At 36.3% G+C, this 15,575-nt stretch overlaps 1 protein-coding gene across 2 annotated transcripts in view; it reads right to left on the bottom strand.

The window, feature by feature from the left end:
* The window catches only part of SEC16B (SEC16 homolog B, endoplasmic reticulum export factor), a 74,974-nt gene extending 59,646 nt beyond the window's left edge, over positions 1-15,328 (bottom strand). Inside the window, exons 1-5 of one of the 2 annotated variants that reach the window (XM_083358701.1) lie at positions 15,251-15,328; positions 13,940-14,107; positions 12,609-12,946; positions 10,795-10,880; positions 6,414-6,534 (exon numbers count right to left, since the gene is read on the bottom strand). In XM_083358701.1, coding sequence (XP_083214827.1) covers positions 6,414-6,534; positions 10,795-10,880; positions 12,609-12,889 — 488 coding nt within the window. In that variant the 5' untranslated portion in view covers positions 12,890-12,946; positions 13,940-14,107; positions 15,251-15,328. The remainder of the gene's footprint in view (positions 1-6,413; positions 6,535-10,794; positions 10,881-12,608; positions 12,947-13,939; positions 14,108-15,250) is intronic. The other variant, XM_083358700.1, reaches the window with a different exon arrangement.
* Between the last annotated feature and the right edge of the window lie 247 nt (positions 15,329-15,575).

Genomic DNA, 15,575 nt, shown 5'->3' with positions numbered 1-15,575 from the left:
TTGTCTACTAGGACTCCGAGAACCCTCTCACAGTTACTACTATTGAGCAAGGTACCCCCTATACTATACCTGTACATTTGGTTTTTCTTGCCTAAATGTAGAATCTTACTTTTTTTCACCACTGAATTTAATTTTGTTAGATAGAGCCCAATGTTCAAGTCTGTCCAGATCCTCCTGTATCTTAAGTCTGTCTTCTGGAGTATTGGCTATTCCTGCCAGCTTGGTGTCGTCTGCAAATTTGATGTGTTCCCCATCTATCCCCTCGTCAAAATTGTTGATGAAGATGTTGAAGAGTACTGGGCCCAGAACAGAGCCCTGGGGCAGCCCACTACACACTTCCTTCCATGTAGATGCGGTTCCATTGAGGACCACATGCTGAGTACAGCTAGTCAGCCAGGTACAAATCCATCTGGTGGTGATGCTGTCTAACCCACATTTTTCTATCTTATCAAGTAGTAGGTTGTGATCTGCTTTATCAAATGCCTTACTGAAGTCCAAGTAAATTATATCCACAGCATTCCTCTGATCCACTAATTTTGTCACTTGGTCAAAGAATGCAATAAGATTTGTCTGGCATGATCTGTTTTTGACAAACCCATGTTGGCTTTTAGTAATGACTTTGTTTGCCTCTAGGTGCTTGCTGATTCGTTGTTTGATTATCTTTTCCAGAATCTTCCCAGGTATTGAGGTCAGGCTGATAGGTCTGTAATTTCCTGGATCCATTTTTTTTTTCCTTTTTTGAAGATGGGAACTACATCAGCTCTTTTCCAGTCCTCTGGCAGTTCCCCAGTGCTCCAGGATCTTTGAAAGATATAGTTCAGTGGTTCTGAGATCACATCTGCCAGTTCCTTGAGAAACTTGGGGTGTAATCCATCTGGTCCTGGTAATTTGAACTTGTCTAGGCTGGACAGGTGCTCACTTACCATTTTCTTGCCTGTCTATTTTGTTTTTTATGGCACTATTTTTGATAGGTTGGTGTTTTTTTCCCTTTGTGTAAAGACAGATGCAAAAAGCGAGTTAAATAGTTCTGCTTTCTCCCTGTTGCTTGTCACCTTCTTGCCACTTTCAACCTACTAATGGACCAATCATTTCCTTCACTTTTTTCTTGCTTTTTACATGTTGAAAGAAGCTTTTTTTGTTATTTTTTACTTTGGTCGCAAGCCTTAGTTCATTTTGAGCCTTAGCTTTCCTCACTTTGTCTTTGCAGGCTGGGGCTATTTGCTGATATTCTGACTTAGTTATGTGCCCCTCTTTCCACTTTCTATACTTGTCTTTTTTATCTTTCCATTTATCAGAGAGTTCTTTATGCAGCCATTCTGGTTTCTTTTGAGAGCTGTTATTTTTCCTCTGTGTTGGTATTGTGCTAAACTGGTCTTTTATTATCTCACTTTTCAAAATTTCCCAAGCTTCTTGAGTTGTTTTCCACCTTGAGGATTCTCGTCCATGGAATCCTTCCCAAGCTCTAAGTTTATTGAAATTAGCTCTCTTAAAGTACAAGGCTCTAGTTTGACTGTATTCTATTGCTTGTGCTTCCATAATGTTGAATTCCAATATTGCATGATACAAGCACATTTACATCCCAACCAATATGAGGTCACCATGACTGTTTCCTTATATATTTATCCATAAACACAATAGACACCCAAGCCAAAATGCTCAATGTTGACCCATTTGCTAAATATTCCATTTATCCTCTGGAATCTTTAATTCCATCACATACTATTTATATCAAATTCAACAATCAACCTTCAATTCTATATTAATACAAACCATTCCATAATTCCAGCCTATTTGTTCCATCATATATTTTCTCTAACTCAACAAATGTACAGTAAATTTTCTCACCTCTGTACATTCTAGTTCAGCTCTTTCTTCCCCACTTCAAAAAAAATTTTTTGTCTTCATTTTTAAATCTTAAGCATATCCTGCTCTCGTTGAACGTATACTATGCAGTTGTTGTTTTTCTCCATATACACTTTATAAAATATTTTTCTATCTGGCTCATTTTTGCCACAAATTTGTGTGCATTTTCCTAATCTACAGTTCTTTTACCTCTGTAATGTGTTTTATTTCCTTTAATATAACTCTGCAATCTTCTGTTACATGCTACAAACAGCTTTCGTGTCCTCTTTCCTTTTACACACTTCTCATTTATTCTGTTGGGAATTCATTTATCTTCTAATACTTTTCCAAACAAGAATCATATTTTCTCTTCCTACAGTCCTTCCACTTGTATTTTTTCCAATTATTTTCATTCTTTATGTGCCCTTTATTCTCTAAAATCCAATTCTTGGTACCGTATAAAAATAATCTGGTTCACATTCAGAATCTCTCAGAATCCTTGCATGATACTCTCAATCTTTGACCATAAAAATCAATCATGCTTCTCAATTCATTTTTATGCATGCATGAACAGACTTACAGTAATAGCCAAAATTGTGGAAACCTTTTGGGAAAAGTGTATTTTTGAGGTTTGATGGCTAATAACACCACTTTTTTGGGGAGTAGTACCATAAAATTTTATATCAATGGAAAGATAATTTAATCAAAAATGTATGCAACAAAGTTTGTTCAATTATCTGTACTGTATTCTATGAAAAGTTATAGCCAAATAACCAGAAAAAGGAAGCACAACTTGCTTAGGTTGATATCAGGTAGTTTTCCTTCATCTGATTGTAGCCAATGAGCACAAATGTTTAGAGAGCCAATCAGGTGTCATCTTGTTTTGGCAATGAGCCAACCAGATCACAGTAGGATTCAGTTACTGATATCATGTATTGAAGCTAAGAGCAGGACATTTGTCAGTGTGTTATATGATCGCTATCAAGTTGTTTGGGGTTTTTTGTGTTCTTTCATTTAGTGAGCTTGTAAAACATAATAAAATTAAAGTAATGGTGCAAAGAGTTGACTGGTTGCCCAGAAAGCGATCTAAAATAGTACTATTAAGTGAACAAGGCTATAGTTATAAAGAAATTAGAAGAAAAATTGGTGGAGACTTAACCAAAGTTGGCATTTATACTGTAAACTTTTCCCAAAAGTTTTCTACAATTTTGACCACTACTGTACATTTAAACTAAGCACTCGAAACAAACATTTGTATAAGCAGATACTCACAAATCACCATTTCAGCCAAAGCTCAATTTTGCCCCCCAGTGCACTCATACTACAGTACAGTATTTCAACCTAATACTATGGTGTGCTCACTAATCAAAATGACCTTGCAAGCCAGCCTACTTTTGCCATAACCCACCAATAGGAGATACATGCAATGCACTGATAAGCACTCAGAGTATATTCAATACCTTCGTTGTCCATATACAGATAGACCTCAACTTACAACAGTTCGTTTAATGACCAAAGTTACAATGGCACTGAAAATAGTGACTTATAACAGTTTTTCACACTTATGACCATTGGAGCATCGTCATGGTCATGTGATCAAAATGCAGTTGCTTGGCAACTGATTCAAATTTATGACAGTTGCAGTGTCCCAGGGTCATGTGAATAGCTTTTGTGACCTTCTGTATGCAAAGTCAACAGAGAAGGCAGATTCACTTAACAATCGTGTTATGAATGTAACAACTGCAGTGATCCACATAACAACTGTGACAAGAAAGGTCATAAAATGGAGCAAAACTCATTTAACAAATGTTTCACTTAGCAACATAAATTTTGGGCTCAATTGTGATGATAAGTAATTATCTTAGAACAGAGGCCCCCAACTTTTTGGGCATCAGGGACCGGTTTCATGGAGAAAGGTTTTTCTGCAGACCGGAGAGGATGTGGTTTTGTGTGCCTGCATCCCACGGATGGGGCTTTGCTTGTTTGTGCAGACCAGTTGCTGGCATGCTACGGTCTGGTACCAGCCCATGGACCAGGGGTTGGGGACCCCTGTCTTAGAAGTTCCCTAAAATAATGCATAGAAGTTCTATGCATGAAAAATTGGAAGATGAATACATCTTCTCACATATCTCAGCTTGGAAAAATCTAAAATATTTCCAGTGGGGAAGTAGGTTTTGATAGGGTACACACATACACATAAACACTGAAGACAAGGCAAAGATTGGTATAACATCCACAACTCTGCTCTCAACCTGGCCAGCCAGTGATCATGCTGGCCAGAGATTTTGTCAATAAATATGGCCACCAGCTGATCCAACAGTATTAAGAATAATTGGATATGGACAATCTTAAACATTGTCTTTTAAGAGTTTTACTTACTCGTAGCTAACAATAGTGGGTGAAAATGGCGGCTATATCTTCTAAAGTTCCTGCTCTGGTGCAGCAGTCTTCGTTGAAAACTTTATTGTCCCCTGCACCCGTATCTGCATCAGCCCTTACAGTAAAAGATTTGCAGAATGTGCTGCAAGAGACTATGGAAAAGCAAATGCAACAATTTGCTGAGATAATGGACAAAAAGTTGGAGGAGAAGTTAACAGAAAAATTAGCTAAGGTTATGGATGAAAAGATTACAGAGAAATTAACAGAAATGAGAGCAGACATTTTATCTGCATTGCAAGGCATGGCTATATGTATTGAGAATTTGGATGAAAGAGTGGAAGATCTCAGTCAAAATGATATTAGATTGGAAGCAAAAATGACAGAAACTGAAAATGTGGTAGAGAAAATTGATTGTGATTTGACCTCGACACAGTATTATCAGATGAAGTTTGCTTTAAGGATTAGAGGCTTAAAAGAAAATCCTAAAGAAAATTTGAAGAAAATGGTTTCTGAGGCTCTGGAAGGGGTGCTGGGACGACCAGCAGATGAAATAATGGAAGATATAGATAAAAATTTTCGTGTTAATTCTTGGATTGCAAGACAAAGGAAATTACCCAGAGATGTGGTGGTTTATTTTACAAAGAGAATGATTAGAAATGAAGTTATTCAGGCCTCCTACAACATTGATTTTGTAATTGCTGAGCAAAAAGTTTTGATTTTAAAAGAGATCCCTCCAAGAATTTTAAGAAAAAGGAAGGAATTTGCTTTTTTGACACAAGAATTGAGACGACGTGATATCAAGTTTAGATGGCAGATACCAGTGGGTATGGTGGTGACCTATGAAGGTACGAGGCATCGTCTTACTACGTTGATTCAGGCACGTGATTTCTACAGTAATGTTTTAAAAGCAGCCCCCATACCATTTTTGGAATCTACAAAGAAGAAAGGTGAGAGAGAGTCTCAACGATGCAGAGAGAATCTACAAGGTGCTGAAGGAATAATACAGACAGATGAGAAAGTTACAGGAGTGGATCAAATTTCAGTATCACTGGAGGAGGCCAGAAACTGGAAGAGGCGTGCTGCTTCTAGACGAATGAACCAAGCCTGAAGATTTAGTTGCATAACTGAAGGAGATAATAATGTAATAAGGATTATGGGAATTGAAATTGTTAGAAGGGCTAAATATTTGGGGATATACTTTTCACCCTTATAAAATAACTATGTGTTGTAATATTTTATGTTGCTTTAATTTTAAGATAATTATGGAAAATTTAATTGGGAAGATTTGTAGTAGTGCTTACTGAAACTTTGTAGGTTATGATTTGCTATTTGGTTGGTATGTATATTTATGGTGTGATAAGAAGGTGGATATTCTGTTCCAGGTATACACTTTGTGATATGCTCTGGTGCAACTTTGGGAAAAATTATAGATGAAAGTTAACTTGTAATATCTTTATGGGTAATAATGAAACATGTAATAGAAAATATAAGAATGATGTGACTATATAAAAAAATTTAAGTTTGGAAAGTAATGTATGGTACTTTAAGCTGTATAATATATTAGGAGAAGGAAAGGTTGTATAAACTTGGTTTTAGTATGGAAATTTAAAGCCCAGTTGGAAAGCAGAATAGTTTTTAATAATTGATATAAAATTGTTTTGTCTGTGATTGTTCTTATTGGGTATTATTGATATTATTGTGGTGGATATTAAATGGATATTGAATTTAACTATGGCAGTAAGATTTCTAGTAAAAAGGTAGAATTACTGATTACAGAAGAATGGACTGTAAAGTTTTTAATTTCGAGGATATGGTAAAGATCTTAGTGCACCTGAAAGACTATTTGTAACAGAGAGATACCACGGAGCAAATATGGGACTAAAAAGTATTATTTTGCATTTGAATAATTACTGATATGATATATATACGTTTGGAGTTTATCTATATGAGTTAAAGTGCAATAGTTTAAATAGTTTAGGATTGTTTGCATAAGTTAGATTATGATTGTTTGTATTTTTATACCCTGTACTCAGCTCTGGGAAGTCGGGGGGGGGAGGGGAAAGGGAGGGAGGGGTTGGGGAGGGCTGGGGAGTGGGAAGAGGGTGGGAGGGGAGGGGGTTGGGAGGGGTTTTGTTTTGCTAAAGATAAAATGTATTGTAAAACTTTTCAATAAAAAAAAGAGTTTTACTTACTGAGTTAGTACAACATCATAATGCCCCAAAGAGTTGTTACCATCCCTAGGTTGGCAATCTCTATAGTAATTCTGGTTCCAGGAATCTGCATTTTCATTCCAGTTATCTCTCCATCTTGGATCTGTACAAAATAAATATAAACAAATAGGTCTTCTTGGATGCATTAAGAATGAAAGACTAGTCAGAATTAGGCGTAGAGGAATGGAATGCCATTCTCCTTAGATTGCACAATTGAACTATGCTCTTGCTGTAGTGGAACAGATTAGATAATGCCAATTATTTACCTTGAGGGGGGAGGGATAGGGAAGGATTGCAGGTAAACAGCATGAAGCTGAGAAACAAGAGAAATGAAATGGTTGAGTTATACGATAGTAATTTTCCCAAATACTGGCTAGGGTTATAGGACTCCTACCTGCTCTCTTCCTTCTTTTAGCAAATCACCATTGCAGGAATGTTTCCCTATTTAAACCAAATTATAATATAATTTGGTGCGGTGTTAAGGCATCAAGCTAGAAACCAAGACATCATGAGTTCTTTGCCTGTCTTAGGCACAAAGCCAGTTGGGTGTCCTTGGGCCAGTCACTCTCTCTCAGCCCTAGGAAGGAGTCAGTGGCAAAAACTTGCCAAGAAAATTGCAAGGACTGGTAGCTTTCGCTTCTAAGAACCATTATATTTGGGCTGCAAAAAGTTTAAAAACTATATGATGGAAGGTTTACAGCAGGTGTTCCCAACCCTCAGGCAATGAGGGTTCACAGGATCCCATTCACAGGATGCAGGCAGCACATGAAACCACCACCACCCTTCTGGTCTGTGGAAAAACATCTCTCCATGGAACCGGTCCCTGATGCCCAAAAGGTTGGGGGCTGCTGGTTTACAGCATCTCACTACTTCCATCTACAGGTTGTCCAGATATTTATAACCCAGCTACAGCACAACTAATTTTTTAAACACATGCATTAGAAATGAAATGAAATGAAATGAAATAATGAAATGGAATGGAATGAAATGAAATGAAATGTAGGTGTGTGTGTCTATGTATGTATGTGTTTGTGTGTAAAACCTTGGCCCAAGGTTCTCTATAATTGAGATTAGGAGTAAGTAGAGCTGCCTGTGGTTTTTCACATCTTAAGGGGAAATAGAAATTAATGAAGAAAATAGCATCCATGCTTCTTGCAGCTGAAATACTTGGAGAAGAACAAGGGGAACTATAGAAAGGAGGATGAGACTGGAATGATATAGAGTTCTGAGGCTAAGCTAAAGGGAGAGGAGAAGACTTCTGGGTTTGCGCGGTAGTGACTGGTCATGGGCTTGCGGATTCTCTTTACCCCATGGCTAATTTCGCCCTGCCAGGGGACCCTAAATGGGTCTAAGTCACCCTGGAGAGGCAACAAAGAAAGAAGGGTGCTCCAGCGATTCTGGAATGGCGGCAGCCGTTCCATTCGACTTGGAGAAAGCCTTGTAACCCGACAGGAGAAAAGCTGGCCATATTGCATTGACCAGCCCAAGCTATTAGAAACCAAAGCCCAAAAGCACTAACCAGCACAACTGTGAACAGAGAGCTTGAAACTGGGTGAGGAATTCGAGCTTCTCTTTTCTATTCTACATTTATTTTCCTGGAAAAGTTCCCTGAGAACAAAATACCTCTGAAAGGGAAGGAGGGGGATTTCTGCCCTACCCTTATACTAACGGAAGTGGTGAATTAATCTTTTTATGGAGGATCAAAATATATGGAAGTGAAATAAATATAAAACCTGAAATTTAAAACTTAAATCTGGATAAATATAAAATTGTTTGAATGGTTAAGATTCTCATTCTAAAGATAATTGTTCATTGAAAAACAAATAGTTCCTGACACCTAGTGGTGGATGAAGACTATGACAGCTATGACTTTAATATAAAACTTGGCAAAACCTGGGAAAAGCTAATCTGTGTTTGTGACCTTGAAAGCTTTAACAACAAAGAACAGCTGTGACAAAAAAAGACAATAATCTGGGCTGTATCTATTCAATTGGGACTCTAAAGCTATTTGCAGAGAAAAGAAAGGAAGAAAAAAACTCAAGTTCTTGGCCATCATGGACCAGAGACATATAGAAAGAACATATCAAGAAAACAAATACTTCACAGGAAGAGATATAAAGTATACTACAACTAATTCAAACAACAATGACCTTAAACCACAGAGAAATCCAAAATAACTTTGAAAATATAAATCAATCTATTTCCAAGTTAACTCTACAACAAAAAAATTTCCCAGAAAACAGCAACTGAGAAGGAGCAGATAAAACAGATAAATGAATATAGAATTGAGAATAGAGACTTAAAGATGGAACTTAACAAAACAAGGAAACATGGTTTAATCACAAGTATTGGAATTCACAAGTATTGGAAAAAACAACTTATCCATTAAGAGTACAAAATAAATCTGAGGAGAAGAAAACAGATTGAATAAAATGGACCATAAAGATGTCAGGAACATCGGAGAGAAAGGAAATGATAAGAGAAATGGAGAGAAAGAAAAAGAAAAAGATTTTCAACAAACATGGAAAAGCAGAAGCCCCTTACAAAGACACTTCACCTGATTTACTTTTTATATCTACAGCAACATTTATGAACATATGGAAAAAAATTTGATTCAGCAAAATACATTGATTAAGAAAGATACTGGGCAAAGGAAAAAGACTAAAGTGGAAACCAAGAAAATAGATGATGGGACTTACCAGAGAGAATACTTAAAAAAAGAAACATTTGTTTGAATATGTTTAAAGAAATAGAAATGTTTTGGAATATATAAGTTATTCTAAGAGGGATGAACTCCTTAAATAATATAGTATGCTTTTTTCCCTTTTTTGTTCTCTTTCTTGATATGAGTAATATAAAAAAGTTGAAATGATTTAAATAAAGGAAATGTTTTAGATATTTAAATATGATTGAATTTAAGAAAATTATAATAGATATAAAAATATTTTGAATAAGAGTTAAAGGATTAGATGACTAGATGTATTAAATGGAATGTTTAAAGATTAAACATATTTTTAATTATGGTTAAAAAGAATAAGAAATTTAGGAAATATATATTAGCTTAGGAGGGATATATATTTTAAACAGTATGTTATTTTTTATGTTTCTTTACTCTTGCTCTCCTTTCTTTTTTTCCACTGTTTTATCTATTCCTTAAGAAATGTTAAAATGTGAGATGGTTCATATGGAAAAATAGAGTTAATTTTTTAAATGTAATTAATTTTTGAGGAAATCTTAACCAGTAAGAACACCTAGAATTTGGTGGGAGAAACAAATTAAAATAAGGACTTTAACAGGATCTATGATAAGGTAACCAGAATGATTGGATAGAAAAGAAATATTATATTGATGTGATTATTATTTTTAGGAATATTGGGAAAAATTATATATTTAATTATTATCTATCAAAACAATAAGAATTGTATCAACTCAATGTTTGCAAAAGAGGATATTGTGGGAAAAGAGAAAATCAACTAAAACCATTATGTGAATTATGGATTATAGAAATCAATTTTAGTGATTATTTTACAAATGTAACCCGGACAACACACTGTTCACCAATTATTAAGTGATTTATATTTTTAAAAAATCAATAAAATATATTACAAAAAAAATAAATAAAGGGGGAGGAGAAGAGAATGAGAAAAAGAGACAGAAATGTGAGTTATTTAATCTTACAAATGGGGCCACAGAACTGAAATAGCATTTTCAATTTAGCATGTGATCCGAGGAAGATTTTGAGACTGCGATCAAGATAGGATACTGAAATATTTTGCGGTATTACATTACATTCCCAGTTTTTACAAACTTGAAGATAGCGTATTTGACACTTTCTACCAGGTTTTCTCTACAAGTATATCCTTGTTAGGCTGGGCTAAGTGACTGGCTCAAAGTTGCCAAGTGAATTTCATGGCCAAAGATAGACTTGAATCTGAGTCTCTCTAATCCTCTCTAGTCCTCTACTCTCATAAGCAATATACTACACTGGCTACCTCCTTAATCTCAAAATGTTAATATACTGTAGTAAGTTACAAATACTTAAGTGTTGCAGTTTCACAGGCCTGTTCTCTCCTTATCAGGAGGACATTCAACTCTAACCATTCTAAACTTCAGTCCCTCATTATACTAAGATACAAAGGATGCATAAAGAATAAAAAAATGCTTACAAATGACTTCCCATAACACACACAAATTCAAGCACACCCTATTACTTTACTTCATTCCCCAATATCCATTATTCCTATATAGATTTGCCTGTGCTAGTTGGAAATTATAAATTGTTTTAGCCCAGAAGACACCAGACCAGAGAAAGATATTTTAGGTCCATAATGACACAGCCATTATTCTATGGGGAACGCAGTACCTATTTTGCTTGGATGTACTTGGGTGAATCTTTGATATGCTTCATGATCCTCCACAAAGCCACGGTGCGGTTCTTCATATCCTTGCCTGAAAAGTAACCCCAAAAGTTATGAGCCAGGTAAGAAGCAGAAAAATCTGCTTTAGTAGGCTTTCTACATCTTTTTGATGAAGGAAATAAAATAATTGGAAATAGTTCATTAAAAACAGATCCAGAAAATCACACATATTATTATTGATTATGTGCCAGCAAGTCATTTTCAACTCCTAGTGATCTTCTCCATGATGATCTATCTCTAACCTGGTCCTCCACATCTTCCCATGGTGCACACAATCACCATTGTAAGCCCATCTACCTTGCCACAGGTCGTCCTCTTATCTTCCCTTACCACCTTTCCCAACATTACAGCCTTTTCCAGAGAGCTGGGTCTTCTCATAATTATTAGACATAATAATGATAATAGATCTTTATTTACAGTTATAATAGATCATTATTTGACCCTTTCTCCTAGCTTTATTATTAAATAATTTTAAAATATGAATGACTGATTTCATTGACAATTTGTTACAGCCCACTGACTCAGTAGACTATTGAACTTAGTGATCTATAAGTCAGTAGAATAAGTAGTGGCAGCACTAAAAAAAAAGATGGGACAAATTGAAGGATGTGGAATGTAAAACAGTGGCAAGACCACAAAGCTTTTGCATTCTAATTTAGAAGATACAAAGATCTGGTTAAAACATAGCAGGCAAACTGAAGAAACATAGGCAAATCTAATATATATATTAGACGTCGCACAACGTATTGGGACTGTTTTGCCATTGTCGGCAATGGGGTGGGTGTGGCTTTTGTGTGATGCATCCGGCCCGTGGGCCGGCAGTTTGACACCCCTGAGCTAGACCATATAAAATGTCAGTGTGTAAGAATTTATGAACTGGAATAGCCATAGCAACAAACCAGCCAATGAGAACTGTTTTGATTAAGACACAGTATTGGCTGTGTGAAGCATGTGATGCAGCCTAGGTCTGGGTGTGTCTTAGTCTTTCCCTGTGTCCTGATCTCCTGAGTTAGTTGTTGATGTTCCCCAGAGCTGAATGAAACTGTATGTATCATGTTTATATATATTTTATAAAGTTTTTCTAAACTACTGTATGCCTGCTGCTCATTTTGAATGTGTGCTTATTTTTTGGGCTTATTTTTGTGCTGCAAAGCTGTAAAACTCTAACATAAAATGAACTAAATATATACTGTATATTAAGCAATATACAGTATATAGGCCAGGGAAGCATGACAACATACAATAAATTGCATATTAAGCAATATACAAGCTAGGGAAGCCACAATTCCATAGTCAGTCTATGACTAAAATTAAGTGGTGGGGGGTTGTCAACAAAAGTTTTAAGTCCAGATATAAAAATTAAAGCATCAGGGGAAGCCAAGTTGAAAGCTGTAGGACCCCTCAATCTTGCAATTGCTTCCAGAGGATCAGGAAAAGCTAAACATGACAAGGTGGCTAAGTAAATAAATTTTGTGTGGATGTTACTGCTCAGCCACACTGCAGGATCCAAAAGATCAAAATTTAGATTATAATGGTGGCACTTGGCCTTATTCAGGACCCAATGCAGGGCTCTGCAGTCTATAGAGATATGAGAGAAAAAGATTCAAAACAACCCCAACTGCAATAAAACACACTTTCCCATAATTTCTGAAATCAGACTATTTCGTTTCTTTAGACTATGATTTAGAACCAGCTGAAATCATAGCTTGTCTATTTCATTTCCCAACATTGTTATTCCTTATTTTTATGTGAGCTTTACCTTGTGTAAGACCAGTCTGAAAAGCTGTTTTTGTAATACTCTGCCCTGGAGTTTGGTCTCATATAGTTCTGGAGCCTTGGATGATGGATGGGATGGTGGTGCTGAGTATCTAGCCAAGGCTGAGGTCCTACTTGGAAATCAGGATGGTATTCTTCATGCCTGAAATGTGGAGGTGGAGGACCATAGTAGACTTCCCTCCGTGGGCTCCTTCCATATCCTTCAAACCAGGCTGCACGACTCCCTTGGCCCTGGGGCTGTCTTGGTGGCATCCATGAGTCCATTCAGGACTTTTTATTAAAGACCTGTTTTTATTTAGATTTTGTTCAATATCTAAATTTCTTCAGTTTACATAAATATAAAAACAATCAAAAGATAGTAGGTTCAATGAAAAGAAACATTCTTCCAAATATTTACAGCCAAACTGTAAAGGCTTTTGCCTTCATGTTATAGGTCTAGAAAGGCTCCAGGGAAGACTATTCTTGCTATGGTCTAGACATATCTATAACTTTTTTATAAATTAGGATTTTAAAAAAACCTTTTCCCCCTTTGGAAAAGAGAATATATGAGATTGTTAAAGTTTATTCATCTCTTTGTAGTTTGATAGAAAATACATGAGGTTACTATTAAAGAAGTAGGTTTATTATGCCTTAGACACAGAATTCTTACAGGTTTTTAATACTGCAATTAGCTTTCACACTAATTGATATCTAACATTGATAACTTTAATGCTAAATGAAAATAAAAAATTATAATCAGGCCAATCAACATACATTATTTCAAAATTATACAACAAATCCTGCTTGGTTTAACAGAAAACAGTGGATTAATAAATACTTTCATTATTTACTAATACATTAATGATAACATGAGATAATGGATTATTTTCTGGCATACAGTTTAATGTTTCTGCTATTATATCACTATTATTGAAAAGATGTCTGCAACAGTTCCCTAAAGGCTGAATAAATTTGAGATCTTTCTGGTCTCTTAAGTCCATTTTTATAAGGTTCATACAGATACACAGACCAACGTCTATCTATACATCAGTCATTCAGTCACATTGCCAAACCAGCAAGGGAGTGATATCCTACAAAGATCTGACAACACATTTTATTGATTGCAACCCTCTCTATCAAACCTGTCTTCGTGCAACTTTTAACACTTTTGTATGGTAAAACCTATTTCATTTACACACCAAAAGAGCACGGGGGGGGGGGGGGGAAATTCAGGTAAAATGAAAGATGCTACAGAATAACTCCAGGACAACTTGAGTGAACAATGCTATCTTATGTCTATACACCCACAACACTCCTATTTCCAAATGCACATACCTTTATTAGAAATGTGACCACCAGCTCCAGTTCTTTCAGCTTAGCCGCAGTGGTACTTGCCCATCTCCAAGACAGCTGTCAAAGTCCATTTGCTACATGGGTGGATACCTGAGCAAGTTTCTACCCACTGTAGATGAGCACTCTCAGTTTTTTCCTGGTGTCAAAGTCCTGGACAATGCAATAATCCTGACTGAGCAGAGCAAAGGGCACCTTAAGCCTTTGGTAAACAATATTGTACATTGGATCCTTCCAAACAAACTAAATATTTAGTGCATTTTGCATCACTTAAAATGCATGTAGACTAGAATAAAATTCATTTAAAAATACAACACATGGGAAGTTGCTCAGCAAAGCTGGGTCACTTTTTTCCCCTTTCTCCCCCCCCCACCCCTCCCCCCATCTTCAGGAACCTTTTCTACATGAGGGCCAAATATTCTTGGGTTTTTATAATGAAAAGTGAATGATTTGGTGCAAGTTGTTTCAAGATGCTCAGGTTTGTTCCAAAAGCTATTCTAAATTTAAAATTTAGTACTGGCCAGGTAAAACCTAGTGAGTACTGGCCAGGTGGAACAAGTTTCCTCAAGGTGTAGATATAGCAGAAGGGGAGTATGAAAGACGGAGACTTGGAGAAGATAGCAACTTGCCTTTATGGAATCAATGGGGGGGAAAGAGAATGAAAAAAGAATGAATCCAGGAGTCCAGTTAATTACATCAGAAATAGAGGACATACTATGGGGTACTAAGACAAATCTTTTGTTTCCCAGCCAAAATGTTTGATGATTTCACATTAAACTGACTCTGAATACATGGCTAGTAGGTTATGCAGGTGCAAAAAAAATGCTAATTCAGATTTTCATTGTTTGGGTGATACTGTATTTTTTTCTATCACATAGTACAGCAACTGGAAGTATTTCAAGACTGGACACAACTCAGAACTGAATGTGCCATCTTGCACATTAAGTTCACATTATCTTGAGCTGTAGACATTTTTAATCACAGAAATATCTAACGGGAGGTAGATCACCATGCAGATCACCACTGAAGATAAACTGAACATAATCTTACCTAGGACTAATTCTTAGCTGGAAGGAAACTTTATCCACACATAATTGTAAACAAACATTACAAGAAATAATTATTTTCTTTCCTCTTCCTCCCTCTCCCCAAAAGAAACTGTAAAGTTTTCTCAGAGGCAAAGTTCATTTTATATATCGTTTCTCTATCCTGACTTAGAAACTACTTGTTTTCCTTGCTTCACCTTTAAAATCTCCGTACTTCTTCTCAACTGATACTTTTACAGAGATTACTTACAAGGTCTATCACTAAACCAAAACGTCTGCAGATGCTTCTGCATCCCATGACGGTAGCAAGCTCAGCCGCTGAATTGGCTCATTAGAATAATAGCCGAGAGGACAGGCTTTCCTTGCCACGTCAGCTAAGCGGAACCTTCGAGCGGGGATTCCTGCTCCTCGCCGGAACTATTCCTTAACACGCTGAAAGTGAGGGAAAATTTAGATAGTTAAATTTGGGTCGCCATGCAAAGAAGGTCATTTCAGCGTTCGAGAAATTTGGCGGCAATTTATAGTTAACGCTTGCCACGTATTGGCAGAGGCAGAGTTGCAGTCAATGTTGCAAA

The sequence above is a fragment of the Vipera ursinii genome (genome assembly GCF_947247035.1).
Source record: "Vipera ursinii genome assembly, chromosome: 3".
NCBI classification, from domain to species: Eukaryota; Metazoa; Chordata; class Lepidosauria; order Squamata; family Viperidae; genus Vipera; species Vipera ursinii.
The sequence above is the reverse complement of the archived record's forward strand: the minus strand, read 5'-3'. Positions and strand labels throughout refer to the sequence as shown.